The 15,555-nt window shown below is 38.4% G+C and overlaps 1 protein-coding gene and 1 pseudogene across 1 annotated transcript in view; one reads left to right on the forward strand and one right to left on the reverse strand.

The window, feature by feature from the left end:
• The window catches only part of LPXA (bacterial transferase hexapeptide repeat-containing protein), a 136,859-nt gene that overhangs the window by 74,299 nt on the left and 47,005 nt on the right, over positions 1–15,555 (forward strand). The window contains exons 4-9 of the mRNA XM_089415735.1: positions 7,662–7,786; positions 8,010–8,118; positions 9,968–10,060; positions 10,198–10,314; positions 10,462–10,545; positions 10,871–10,975. Of these exons, the coding sequence (XP_089271861.1) occupies positions 7,662–7,786; positions 8,010–8,118; positions 9,968–10,060; positions 10,198–10,314; positions 10,462–10,545; positions 10,871–10,975 (633 nt within the window). The remainder of the gene's footprint in view (positions 1–7,661; positions 7,787–8,009; positions 8,119–9,967; positions 10,061–10,197; positions 10,315–10,461; positions 10,546–10,870; positions 10,976–15,555) is intronic.
• Positions 208–1,960, reverse strand: LOC149258681 (ATP-dependent DNA helicase 2 subunit KU80 pseudogene; annotated as a pseudogene).

A 15,555-nucleotide genomic window follows, 5' to 3' on the forward strand; every position in this document is an offset into this window, starting at 1 on the left:
AATAAATTTGATTTCGGCAGCGAGCAAACTCGACTTCGACGATGAACAATGATAAAAAAACCCAAAAATAAACCATGTTGTGGGTTTTAAATGTCACTTTTCATGGGACACGTGTCCTAAGAGCCAAAAATGTTAGGGCACATTTTTGCCATGTCCAAAGCACATGTCTCGATTGGAGGACATGAAGAAAAACGTTTTCGACATGTTTTAGGGCACGTTTCGTGTCCGACATGTAAAATACGGGACACGAGACCCTAAGGACGTGTCCTGTGACTTGGATTGGAACTGTATTCCCGGATCCCACACACACTTGGGAAACTCTAGTTGTAAATGATCCAGAATCTGCATATCTATGCCAGGATCCCAAATCCACCTGTTGAATGCCTTTGTACAACTGAACCCCATTTGCTCAGTAATTTCTTGTATTGATGAACCCACTATGCCTGCTGGAGTAGTTGTTCTATCAACCTTCATGGAAGTATCTGCAACTGGTGTCAATCTTCCAACTTGTTCTGCTTTCCTTATTGCAAGACTATCGAAGGAGATGCCAGTGCCACTGTGCACATTATCTTCTGCATCTTTCCCTGCTGGTTCTTCAGATAATAATGGTTTGCCCCTCCAAAATCTATTGGAGACCTTCTCTGTCTTTTGATTCTTTTTCAATTGGAAATGGCTGCGAAACCTCTTAAGTTCTTTTTTAGCAAACAACTGTGGGTCATGCTCAATTATCCTCTTAACAACATAGTCAATTGGAGGCACATCAACATCTGATCTTCTTGGTTTTGAATGAAGAAAACTGTAGAACCGCTCAAAAATGGGATTCAATGTTAGCTCCGGTTTCATTGCCTCCTCTCTTCTAGGGGGCACCAAGTCAAGCATAACATTGTCTGTGTTAGATATGTTGGGGGTCAAAATACCAAGCACAACGTTTGATTGTCCTTTCCTCCACACACAATGCAAAATGGAAACATTCTTTGTTGTTTGCATTGCCTTGGCCACTGTAAAAATGGCCACGGTATTACCTGGTGCTGCGATAAAAATATTTGTATCTCTCATATAGTAGTGCCTCATAATGTTTGATGCATCTGTAAAGCCCAAAAGCTTCAGGCCCTTCTTAGGCTTGAATTTGAGTGCTTCTTCTTCTGTAGTGGAAATAGGAGCCATTTATGGTCCATACTGAAAACCCTTGATCCTTTGATTTGGAGGAATTTTCTTGTCAGGATCTTCCCTACCTTGGTACACAACATCCACCTTCACTTCTCGTGTTGCATTTCGATCATTTGGAGGTGCCATGTCTGAATATCTCTTTAAAGGAGGGATACTTTCTTTCCTGGTCTTCTTATAAACCCACACCTGAATTCTCATCATAGGAGTCAGCTCCAAGTTACCTCTGAATACAGTTACTGGAAAAATGTTCCTGGATTCCACAGCACCCAATAGTGAGGTTGAACTTTCAACAACTATCACTTCTGCTTGTGCTTGCTTCGAAAATCTGTTTAAAAGGAAAGATTTTCATACAATAACTTTGATTTAGTTCGTTCAGGCATCCTCTGTCGGAAATTACAATGTCAAGTTGGATATCATGCTCTTCCATCTGGTTAACAATTATGTCTACCTGGTCATCTTTTGTTCCTTCTTCAGGTTCTTTTATCAAGGATTGAGCACTTGTAATTACACAGAGGCGTTTGTTTCCTGCACTCTATCTTCCAAGTTCCTTTATTGGCAAGTCTACTCCAACTACTATGGCATCCAAAAAATCACCTGGAACCATTCCTCTTGGTAGCCTGTTCAAGGCTTCAAGAAGATCCTCATCAACATCCTCAATAGGTCGGAAATCAACCACACTCTCATAGCCACCAACTTCTCTCTGCAGATCATTGTCACCTTCTAGCTCCGATTTAAGACCTGGCATTCTTTTACTGTAATTAAACGCTGTAGGGTGCAATGCTTCATCTGCCATTTTTTCCAAGTCTGCTAAAACATTTAAAGACTTGCTTTGGAAGGCCCTATGGAAACCCAGTGAATATACTTATGGTGTTTTTCTTCAGACAAATAGTTGAATTGTATTTCATTGGCAAACTCATAACCTAAGGTTGATTCGTAAAACTCCTGTACCATGCCAACCTCCTTATTCTTGCCTCGATCAAACACAATGGCTGTCCAAATTCCTTTCTGCCTCTCTTCTGCTGCATATGATAGAAGTGGTTCATTTGTAAATAAAAGAATATGATCCATGAGGCTTCCCATGATATGCTGAGGCCCAATATTATAGACATCAGTAGACAGTAATTTATTTACTGCTAGGCCAATTCTGCCATTGTCTATCTTTCCAATTCTGCTCTTGTCACCACCAACATTACAAGAATTGGAAAAAGCCTCTTTCATAGTTTTGTCCTTCTTTAATCTTTGGGCAAGTGTCCTGTCATTCTGCAGTGGAATAGCAATAATTTCTTCGACAATGATGGAGCAATCTTCAGCTTTAGTGCCATCTACATCCCATGCATGAACAGATGGTTGACAAACTAAATCAACATTTCCCTGGCGAAATTTGATCTTTTCTGTTTCTGTTATTTGTCAAAGAATCATCTATGGGTTTGCATAGTGCTTCATCACCATCTTGAGGATGATCTCTGGGGAGGCCAACCTCATATCCTTCTCCACATTCTTCCGGGTTTGTGGTCACTGATTTATCTTCGAGTCTGCAACCTTCCTTTTCCTTTCTTGCTTTCTCTGACCGGACCCAAGCCTCTATAAGTTCTGTCACTTTTGTGAAAGCTTGACTGTAATTTTCGAATTTTTGAGTGGGAAGCATTTCTCTTAGTTACCTTTAGCCTTTAATTCCGGTCTTGGAATTTTTCCCCTTGATATCACCCACTTTTGGCCAGAGTCATGCTATGGTGTCATAAAATGGAGGGTTTCCCACAGGCTGAGCCAAAGATTAGGGCTCTGACACCACTGTAAGATTCTAAACAAGGAAACTATCCAATTGAGCAAATATTACTGAGTTTTTTCAGTGAATATTTCAGCTAGAAATTTTGTCAAACATGTCACATGCAAACTGCTGTAGGTGTATCTTTTAATTTTGTTTTTCCAGAACAAATTATACAGTGCTCAAGCACTAAAACAGACTTCAAAAACCTTTATATCAGACCCAGAATTTAACACACAGTTGATATATAACAATATGTAAATTGCATTATCACACAAGCAGTCTCTTCTTCCTTGAAATTTGAATATACAGATAGAAAATAGGAACAGTAGAATCTGATAATTACTCCAGCAAGCAGAACTGAATACAATGGGTTATTTGGTGGACTTCAGCTCCCAACAACCAAGAAAAAACCCAGAAATTATTGCTTGAAATCTCAGTGACCAAGACAAACTACGAAACTCTCCTCTGGAAGCTTCAGTGCCCACTTTCTTCTAACAGCGGCCATATCAGCTATCATTAACTCCAATGCAACTCAGAAAATAAGCAATGGGGACTGATACACGCACAGAAGGGATAATCTCTGGCTCTGATTCGAATCAACCCAGCAAGCATGTCCCTTGGTGTACTGCGTTTACCCAACTGTGTGTACAAATGCAGTCTTATTACAGTCCAAAAATTGTGCTCTCTTTGGATGTGGATTTGACAAGGATGAGAGTAAAATACTTGGCCCCTTATTTGAGCAGACAACCTCCCCTCCCTTATCAACATTTGGACCAGGGTTTGTGGCATAAACTCGTCCCAAAAAACTTCAGCGTACAGTGGTGCCATGGCTCCTCAAATGACCCAAAAAATCGTATTCTTTAGCAGTATGAAGTCTGGGTACTAAATCGGCCCGTTCAGATGAGCTTGAAGCTGTGGTTCTCTCAACCTGTCAAACAAACAGATCTGATTCTTTCTCCAGCCTGTCGACAAAGTAGGAGATACAGTATAAGGATATAAAACAATTGATAAAGCTTGAGTACCTCAATATTTTTCAGCAAATTCATTCACCATTGAAGCTCTAGAGTGAAATCTGAGTGATTTCACTCTTAGACTAGGGAGTATCGTCGCAACACCGAAGTTTGCTGTTGCAGCTAGGGTTCCAAAGCCCTCAGCTTCTTCTTCTAACTCTCTCCAAGAGTTTTCTCTTCAAACTCACACAATGTCGGAATGAATTAGAGTCTCCTCAATTCCCTTCTTTAATGAGTTTAGGATTGCCTTTTCATCTTCGCCTTCCCTTTTGTCTTTTCATCTTTACCTTCCCTTTTCTCTCTTTATTTTATTTTTTTATTTTTATTAAATTCACTTTTATAAAGTCACTTTATGATACTCCACTTTATAAAGTTAAAGTGACATCCAACTTGCCTAAGAAATATCATCCTTTCTCCTTCTTTAATAAAGTCTCCTTAGGCAAATTTAAGTCCCCTTGTTAATTATTTCCAAAATTGCAAAATTCCCAAGTGATTTTGCAAATTTGCATGCACAAAATTTGGGAACATTACAGAGAACCAATCTGCATAGGTGCTCATGGTGGATGACAAAGTCTATGTGATTAGACTAGTATAGTATGCAACATAGACAATGAATAATTGACAAGACAAAGCTAAAGAATAAGAGATTGAAAAACAACAATCCCACTACATCAAGAAGCAGTAGCCATTGCCAGGAAAACTCTATTGCTATCTCACATTGACATATCCACTTTTTCTGTTTTCCTTGGAATTTTGTGGGAAATGTTTTTGCAGTGTTCCACAAGGACTCGCCCCCCCCTAGGGGTCTAGTTTCCTCGCTCCCCCGCACTCTGGGGACTTGGGGACGAGTAGGGGACGTTTCCCGACACTCCCAAAATGGAGGAAACTCATGGGGACGTGCCAAGGAAACGTTTCCCTTCCCTGAGGGGACGTTTCCCCACGCTCCCAAAAAATGGCCTAGCTTATAGTTTATGATTTAATAGACCTAAAGTGATACAAAGCTACTCATGTTCTGTATGGGGATAACGTCTTGTGCTGTCTTTTGGTTTCAACAAGCGTTATTTTAGAGGGTTAGTATCATGGAAATTTGCTGGACCATATAGCATGTACATGAATTTTCCCTTTTAAAACTTCTCCTTTTTTTCTCAAGTGATGGCTGGATTATAGTGGGGAGATAACTGGAGTGACAGGCAAAGAATATGAGACATTCAGTTTGTGTTTTTAATTTGCATGACATTTGACATACAAACTATGGAAGCAGCACCTATGTCATGTGGGAAATAATTGGGTGGACTATAGACTAATATGCGTTTACTGCAAGCATGACAAAATACTATGGGCAGCAAGAAATCTCAGGAACTGTCGTTATATATGAATTTATACAGTTACAAAATTTACATAGAGCACAGTTGCTCAGCTTGAATTCTCAGGTCTGAAAATTATTTTCACCCCTGAAATACACTGCTAGTTTGAAGTTTGAACTGCATGGCATTGCTCTAATAAGGTAGACAAATTATCCATGCCATCGTTGGTCACCCAAGTTGGTTCGCAGATGGTCATCCTGCAGTCAATGTCATTTGATAGTAAACTGTCAGAAACTCTTTCATGTGATCTTCTCATCTCTCCTGGAACTAAAACTCTTCTTTCAGCATATGGTGTACTGTCTATATTATATATAATATAACAAACTTTCTAGCTGTTGGATCCAATACAGCTGGACAACTCATTGTAGTTGTCCCTTCTACTACCAATGCAATGTTCCTGATCTGTTCATTTACCTTTTCACAGAATTCAGTGGCTACCATATCAAGCTGAAGCTCTCCCTCTGTCTGACCAAAATCTAAATTAGAATTTGACCAAGCTGAATTAGAATTTTAAATTATTATTTTATATGATATTATAAATTTGGATAATGTCAAATGATATTCATATCAATGATCATGCTTTGCAACTTTTCAATTCAAACCAAATTGTCATAGTGGACTCAATTAATAAATTATATTTTATATTTATAAATTTTTAAGACCTTGATGCTCCCCCACGTTTCCTAAAAAATGGTAGGGAGCTTTTGCATAGGCCGCTCTCGCGCCCCCTCGTCCCGGAACCTTGGTGGAACATTGCGTTTTTGATTATTAAGATTATCTTTTCCTTACAATTGATATCTGTAAATGTGCAGAACTTTATTCTAGATAGAAATTAACATTTTATAGAGCTGGGATCATACAGACGGGATCCCCAAGGGTTCCAGAGGACTCCGACAGTGAACCAGTGCCGAGTTTGCCCCGACACCCTCACCCATCAGACTCAGGAGACCCTGACATTATCGACCTCATCATCAGATCTCTCTATCTCTCTCTCTCCCACCCTCTTTTTCTTGACAGGTTCTTGGGTTGGATTGTCCACCTTTCCAGTCTTGGACAAACTCACTTAGTGTTTTGTATCACTGTATCTTTTTCATGTTCTTATACAAGGTTGCTTGGGAGTGGGAGCAGAAGAAGGAGTAGGGAGCGACATTTTCAAAAGCTCCCATGTTAGGAGCAAATTTTTATATATTTTGATGTATATATGTCAACAAAATCTTGTGGAATGATGAATCAGATATAAAAAGCATAAAAACATGGATTAAACCATATAACATCACGCTTATATAGCATGTAAGGGTGCACATAACCAAAATAGCATCGAGTGCAATACATCTCTAAATCGAAAATACGTCAACAAATAGGTTGTAGATGGCCTCTAGCATCCAAAAAATCACGCTACAACAAATACCTACATATCATCAAAATCATTGCCTATCTTGGGATCTCTGTCATTAATATCACCCTCTAAGCATTTAACATGAGATAGAAAAAACATAGCATGTCAAGTCAAGGTTTTGTTTGAGTGATGGGTACATTTTTAGTAGGGTCGTGATAGAGGAGTTCAACAACCAATGTCACTAACATCAAGGTACATAGCGGGCTTGGTGCTCTTGATTAAATACGTGTTCCATAGTACATGACAAAATCCAATGGAAACATTGCAATCCCTCCAATCATGAAATCCTGAAAAACTGATAAGTCTGCTGGATTTTGAGTGAGATCTAAAATTCTACTTTCTCCATATGAAATCCAGTGAGGTTGGAACGACTCTCAAACATCCTGAGTCATTTCATGGTAATGTTAACAATTTAAGTAAAAGGATGAAAATGAAAGATAAAGGTGCTTGCACTCGAACATTGTATTTATACTAAATATACTTTTCAGCCCCATTGACCTACTTTTGTGGTCACTTGTTGGACATTAATAAAATTATCTTATCTTATTATAGACTATATTACTGTTTGGATGTTAATGAAATTCATTTCAAATGTCCTGTAAAACTGAGCAGATAGCTAGTAAAAAATGTGACGAAATTGCGACTTTGTAATTTTACCCATGAAATCTCCTTCCAGGAGGGATTTTAGTGAATTGATTAATCTCCTCATAAGAATTTTATGTTTTGCTATCATTCTGTTGCTCTGAAAACAATGAAAGAGTGCTTCTTAATACATCACTGCATACTTAAAAGTTCATTCTTTCATTCAAGTGACAAATGGGTAATTTTTGTGGATGGTCAAAAGAAGTTGCTCTACAAATGAGGAAGTAAGAAACCTTGACTTTCTGTATTGTAGTAAAAATTATTCTTCATGCGTTGTCTTTTGTACAGGGGGTAATGAACAAATTCTCAACTTGCAGGGTGTCATGATTGGGCCATTTTGTACTGTGGGTCCAGCAACAAAGCTTGGAAATCGTTGTCAGTTGCATCCTGGCTGTCATATCAGTGGAAACACAGAGTTAGGAGAAGGATGTGTATTACTCACGTGGGTTGCCCATAGGACCAATGCACTCGTATTGCATAAAGTTTCTTAAGGAGAAAGATATGTAGCATTTTAAGTTTGCTATTCTACAATACACAAATTTATGAACTTTGGAATGCCTTAGTGAATGCCAGTTCATTTTTGTAGATTGTTCACAAAACCATAGAGATCAGTAAGGTTTCTTGTTTATATGATTGATTTGTTATGTTGCATTTTTGTCAAACAGTGGTGCAGTTGTTGGTTCTGATCTACCAGGACGTACTGTTATTGGAAACAACAATTTTATTGGGTACCATGCAGTGGTTGGAGTAAAATGTCAAGATCTGAAATATAGAGTAAGAGTTATATTGCGGGCTGTTTTTTAACAAGTATCATACATTATTTTGTACTTTGTTATTGAAAATGGTAAGGACAGAAGATCTCGATCTGTGTTCAATTTCTTTTTCTGCTTGGTATTATATCGAAAAGGCTGGCCTTACCACATTGTAATTATAATGAGATTGTCTTTCAGATTAATCACATCATGACGATTTGGTCGACGTTTCGAACCATCTAATGTGGTTCATCCTCAGGACAAAGGTGAAAAAATCAAACTTCCAAATGTTTAAACAACAGAGATGCATCTGGGTCCAGAGTTAGCTGTTATGAATTAGCCGTTGGGAATTAGTTAGGGATTAGCTGTTAGGAATTAATTATTAGGAATTCCTAACAGCTAATTCCTAACGGCTAATTCATAACGGCTAACTCTGGACCTGGATGCATCTCTGCTATTTAAACATTTGGAAAGATTGATTTTTTCACCTTTGTCCCGAGGATGAACCACATTAGATGGTTCGAAACGTCGACCAAATCGTCATGATGTGATTAATCCGAAAGACAATCTCATTATCATTATGGATCACAAAAGTCTAAGATCTAGCACATTGTAATTCTGTTATGGTTGACTTTTCTGGAAACTTCACATCCCAATTAGAATGATATGAACTGTCGTGTGTATATTCTACCCTATTCACTAATTGTGTTGCTTCATATATATTTCTGTTCTTGACTAAGACCATATATAAGTATAGTGACCAGCTTAACACATGACAGCGATGTAGAATGCTCCCAGTTTTAATAAAAGTAATATCTCGTGGGAGGAAAGTAATCACATCTTAGCTTTAAGAATAACATAAACACTGAAGTTTAAAAATCACAACATCTAATGTCTGTGATTACAGAAGGATGCAGATCTTTTTGGAATTTTTTGTCATCTAGATTCTAGACCTATGAGTAATGGGGTTTTACTGGGAGAAAAAAGATTCTAGAATAGGTATTAGAAGGTCTGTTAAATGTTTGAAACATAAAAATTTATGGAGAGGAAGCCAGTATTAAGCCTTGAATAGTTACTGAAGTCTTAAGTCACATGACATTGGGACATGGGGACACTGCATATGTAGACCCCTGAAAACACAACACACATAAGTAAATTAATATTATTACAATAGACATAAAGATGTAAATTTTGGAAGCATAAAGAAAATAGAATTACTTCATGATCAAAAACATGTCGGGACACATCTCCACACATTTATTGATTTTTTTTGAACATTTAGGATAGTCCAGCTTGGCCCTCTTGACTCAGGCCATTTTTTAGATACATCATCAAGTTATTGGGGTTTAAATAGTAGTTGAGGAGACAACACGTTCCTTTGACTCTAATGTAGATAAAAATCCTTTGCATTGGGCCTTTTGCACGTGATCCATCCAATTCCCTTTGTCACATGAGTGTTTGTTCTCTTCTTACCTCTCACACTGGACTGGTCTCTACTTCATTGTTTTTGGTTTGCCTTTCTATATTGTTATTTTGTTTTGTTTCTCCGACTTATCTAGATTTTCGATTTTTTGCAGATGCCATAGTTACTCCTACATGGGCTTTGTAACCTGCTGTACTTTGGTCATTTGTAGACATTAACATATCTTCTTTCTTTCTTTCTTTCATTGATCCTCGACTCTGATTTTTGAGAAAACTAAATTGCAGTGTAGTCTGATATTTATCCTCATTGGTTCACTTGGTGATTTCTTCTCTGAATTGTTTTCACTAAAACATATAATTTAGTTTGTTAGCAATCACTCTCATTTCATAGATAACATTGGGTGACTTTTGAAAGTGGTTGATTGGCATTAAAGTTTCTAATTGCACAGGATGGTGATGACTGCTTCCTGTATATTGGAGACAACAATGACATCAGGGAACATGCTAGCATTCATAGATCATCTAAGCCAATGGATCAGACGGTAAAAAAGGGCTGATGAATTTTGTTCTTGAAAATTCTGCAAATGCCTTTGAATATTTGCTTGCAGTTGCATATTTGTAAAACACTTTTTGCATTTCAAGCTTTAAAGCCTCACACTGCGAAGACTTATCTTGGCAGGTCATTGGTGACAATAACCTTATTATGGGCTCCTCTCATATTGCTCATGATTGCAAAGTGGGAAACCACAATATTTTTGCAAATGGTACACTATTGGGTGGTCATGTGGTGGTAGAGGTAAGCTCTTTGTCTCTTCTATGCGGAGTTGAATGAGGCAACTTATCCATTCTTAAAAGTCCTTGTGTTTCAAGTTGGTTATGTCATATACGGATAAGACTCCGAAGTTACTGGCTTTGATATTTGACACATCTGTGGGTCACACAGAATCATGTTCATACTGGTGGAGCAGTTGCTGTTCACCAATTTTGTCACCTAGGATCTTTTTCATTTGCTGCTGGAGGCTCTGTGGTAAAGTCGAGTCATTGAACTTTGTGAAATCCTTTTTCTTGAGCTTCTTTTTAGCTTTATCATAAATACCATTTATCAATTGGGAAAGCAAATTGGAATAAATGCTCTGAAATGGCATTACTCAAGGCCTCAATAATAATATATGTGTGTGTCCCATATTTTGTACCAAAGTTTATATTGAACCTTGAAATTATTCTATTTATTTTATTCAAATACAATGCCTGTCTTACTTCATCGTTCTATGCTGCGACATTGTATTCTTGATTACTTACAGGTTTGTTAATCTCTCTTATTGAAGACAGTGAAATCATTGCTTGTAATGTAGGTTACACATGATGTTCCTATGTACACAATGGTAGCTGGAGATCGAGCAGAACTTCGTGGATTAAATTTGGAGGGCCTTCGTCGTCGTGGATTTTCTGATTTGGAGGTTGGTAACAGATGATATTGGTTCAGTAGATTTCTTTTGCATGTTCAATGTAGTTCAGTGTGGTTTCTCTAGATGCTGGAGGGATTTATACTCTAGCAATTAATTATTTCTCTACCACATTTCCTCTCACAAGTGCATTGCTGTAGATGCCTGTCTTCTTTTGGATACTGTAACAGATGTCCATAATTCACAGTATTTGATTTCTTTCTGAAACAAAGAGTTTTTTTACATGGTGAATAGAAGTCGGCAAAATGAGTATAATGATCTCCTTGCTAAAACCAGGGAGAAAAACATGTTTATCATGGTGATCTGATTATCAGCGATCATTGTCAGGAGTCAGAACTATGAGATTTTGTATATTCTTCTATGTTTATCTTCTCTCATGGGTATGTCTGGTTTTATAAATTATATGTTTAGTCTGGTGCTAGATGCCATATTGATTCACTTTATTATCCACATATCTCATCTTTAGGATGTAACTTGTCATTCCTGTAATGGCAAAGAACCATACTTTTCTTAGCAATGCACTGTATTTTTGAAACAATTTCATGATTGTAATGATGTTCTCAGCGATGCCAATTCCCACGTTGTTGGTGTTAGTGAATAATCTCAGCTTAGGGATAATGATTATCGCTAATGTTTTTATTATTATATATTTTATAATAATAACTATCTATATGCATCATAGAGGGTGACATAAAGGGACTGCTTGTGAAGCACAGAAAGAATTCAGGCAAGACTGTGCTGTGGTGCTGAGGCATGCTAGATTGTCAAGGAGCGGCATAAGGAAGGACGAATGCAAGCTGCTCAAAAGGCTCATTGCTAACGAAAATGTTGTTGTATTAAAAGTGGATAAGGTTGGCATCATTGTAATTATAAATAAAAATGATTGTGGCAAAAATTGAAAAGTATCTTAGCTCATGCGGGAGCTATAGGAGACAAAACAAGAGTCCTATGGACAAACTGACAAAATAAATTATGAAAGCTATTGAGAATTCCAAATTAGATGAGGATAGGAAGAAAGTTGAAACATCTTCACCCGTAGCTCCCCTATTATGCTAAGAATTTATGGGATGCCAAAGATTCATAAAGTTAAAAGAAGACATCCCACTACGGCCAATTGTGAATACAATGTTAGTTTTTGTAGCATCAGATGTGTTCTAGTCACGAAACTTTGTGGAGAGGCTAGAATGAATGAGTTCTCCAAAACCTAGAAATCGTTTCTGGAAATTTCACCCAGAAGTGTCTCAATTAGATTATTAACCAATTTTTTAATTATTTCCTAAGTGACAAGTCTAAACTTAGGGAATATGGTTAATTAATCAATATTAATTGAGATCAATGTTTTAAAACTCCGACTCCGACTCCGACTCGGCCGAGGGTCGACTCCGACTCGGTATCGACTCGGCCGGCTCGATTTCAATGACTCGGTCGTTGTAAAAAATACATTAAATATTTATTTTTTATAAAAACACATAATTTTAAAGATTTTCATTCATGTTTCCAAACACACAGCATTAGAATATAGATAGAAGACAACATATGATCAAAGTAGGCTCATGAATATATCCATTATATCAAAATGGCACCTAGTGCACTGTCCAATACATACACGATGATGATATAGAGATCAAAACAAAAACACATAACCAAGGAAGCTATAAATGGCCTCTACAACAAAAGTCTGTGACCAGTACTACTGGCTACTGCTAGAGTTGCCAACATCATCTGGCTCAGTGTTAATTGGGAGCGGGAGCGAAAGCGGGGAACGAGAGCGAAAACGGGAGCGGGAGCGACATTTCCATAAGCTCTCGGTTTGGGAGCGAATCCTAGAGGAGTTTGACAACCAATGTCACTAACATCAAGGTACATAGAGGGATTGGTGCTCTTGATTAAATACGAGTTCCATACCCTAATACATGACAAATTCAATGGAAACATTGCAACCCCCAATCCTGAAAAATTGATAAGTCTGCTGGATTTTGAATGAAATCTAAAATTCTACTTTCTCCATATGAAATCCAATGAGGCCGGAACCACTCTCAAACATCCTGAGTCATTTCATGGTAATGTTAAAAATTTAAGTAAAAGGATGAAAATGAAGATGTCACTTTTACTTTAAGAATTTAACATTACCATGAAATTTGAAGAGCATATCAATACTAGGAGAGGGGAATGGACCCCAAAGACCAACAAACCAATTAATAAAACCATTTGGAGTCCCCCACACTCAGAAAAAACATAAAAAAAAATGCGTTTTTGGGGGTTCGTTGGCCGCTTTCCTTGACCCGGCTGGGTTGATACGGACTCAGCCGAGCCGGCCGAGTTAATACCGAGCCGTCCGAGTCATGCCGAACCGGTTCAACCACCGAGTTGAAATTTTTTTGGCAGACTCGGTTTAAAAATACTGATTGAGATGTGAGAATCATCTAGAAACTCACACGGATCGACATGGAATTAATCTGGGCCATCGATTATGTTTTAATCTTGGTCGTTGGTGCTCCAACAGAAGATTATAAGAAGAAGTCGATGGGTAGATGGAGAACACACCAGGGCAAATACTCAGTTGCTCAAGCAAATCGATTTTCTCAGTGGTTGAAGTTCGGCAAGAGAAAATTGAGTCAGAGAGTGAGTTGTAGGTGGGAGAGAGAGGGCATCAGCAATAGTCTGAGAGTGCAGGACAAATCCGAAATGGGCAGCATAGAGGAGGGACGCAGTTCATCAGCGCAGAGGAGTGACGCAGGCACTATGCAGGGGGTGATGCAGTGAGGACAGTGAAAGGGAAGAAGGTCCTCTTCGGGGTCAGAAAATCGCTATGGAGTGTGAGAATTTCATCAGTAAATTTCTTTCAGTGATTCTTCCTCTATTTTTGCCATCCGTATCTTGTACAAAAATAATTGCTGAAGATTAATAAAAGAAACCCTCATCTGCTGCATCGATTTTACCACATCGGATTTTTCCGAGGATGATTGTCCAAAAATAACTGCCATTGTGGTTATATGTGTGCTAGTATTTTTCCCTGCATTTATTTTCCGCAGAATTTTATTTGTGTAGGCTGCAGTATATATGTTTCGATATTTTCCGTAGAAAACTGCAAATAATTTGTTTAATCAATTTAACAATTAGAAGAAATAATATCGGTTGATGTATTAAAATTCAAGACAACAAATTTTCACATGGTATCAGAGGACTGGTAAAGCAGGAAGAGCTCGATTGCAGACGGAAGAAGGATTTCGAAAGCACTGTGTAGGCAGCAGTTCGAAACCCTAGAGGGGCTGCGCAGTCCTTTGGCTAGGTTGGAAAATTTTCGTGGAAATTTAGTTCTCTGAGTGAGTTGATAGAGAATAAAATTTTCTGGATCAAGATTTGTCAGAGGCAGAGGGAGTAGTGCCACAGATTCCACGCAGAGTAGGACGTGTATTTTGCAGTTGTGAATTCAGTGTTGGGAAGGAAAAATAACACAGGAAATTATGGATTGTTAATAAGCCTCAGAACTATCTTCCAGATTGGAATATTAGTTTGTGTGTCTGTTAGGATCGACATTAGTTGGTGTCTGATATATTGATAGCAGAGCTTCAACTCACATGACTGGAGTAAGGGAATATTTCTCGAGCTATCAAGAGGAGCAAGTGGACTTCCAGATCCACTATGGGAACTAAGTGTACTCCAGTAGGGAGAGGCACCATAGATTTTCAGATGGAAGCAGGAACCAACACTAGCGCCACGAATGTATCGCATGTGCTAGGATTGGGTATGAATGTAATTTCAGTATCCCAGTTGCAAGACAAGGGGTACGATGTATACTTTGTGTGAAAGAAAGTATATGTCAAGCATCCCAGCTGGAAGAAGGTGAGACAGATTGGAGCTCGAAGCAACATGCTATATAGATTGCAGATCGATTCTCCAATGGCACTGATAGGCAGTGATAACAATAGTAGGAAGGGTGTTGAACGAACTATGGCACATGAGGATGGGACACTTGCACCATGGAGCACTTATGATGCTCAAAGAGATTGTAACAGGAGTTCCAACACTCAGTACCGAGCACGATGATCTATGCCGAGGATGTGTACTTGGAAAGTACACAAAAGTAGCGTTTCCCAGAGGTGACAACAGAGCCAATGGCGTGTTGGGATTGATACACTGAGATATTTGTGGCCCTATGTCCACCAGAGCTCTTAGCAGTGGTGAGTATTTCGTCACCTTTATTGATGACCATTCCAGAAAAACCTGGATCTACTTCTTAAAGACCAAGGATGAGGTCTTTGATCGATTTCGAGAGTTCAAAGCTCATGTAGAAAACATGACAGGGAAAAGGATCAAGGTACTATGTTCAAATAATGGTGGAGAATACACGGATAAAGACTTCATAGATTTCTGCGCAAAGGAAGGTATCAAAAGAGAGTGGACAACTCCCTACAATCCACAGCAGAATGGAGTAGCGGAATGGAAGAACAGAACTATAGTCGGGGCAACAAAGGCCATGTTGTATGATCAGGATTTGCCTAGATTTCTATGGGCAGAAGCATGCAACACAGTAGTGTACATTCAAAACAGGACACCTCACAGAGCTTTGGGGA

Source organism: Pinus tabuliformis, chromosome 6, assembly GCF_031772625.1.
Source record: "Pinus tabuliformis cultivar Carrire ecotype Pingquan chromosome 6, CPIR1, whole genome shotgun sequence".
Lineage (NCBI taxonomy): Eukaryota > Viridiplantae > Streptophyta > Pinopsida > Pinales > Pinaceae > Pinus > Pinus tabuliformis.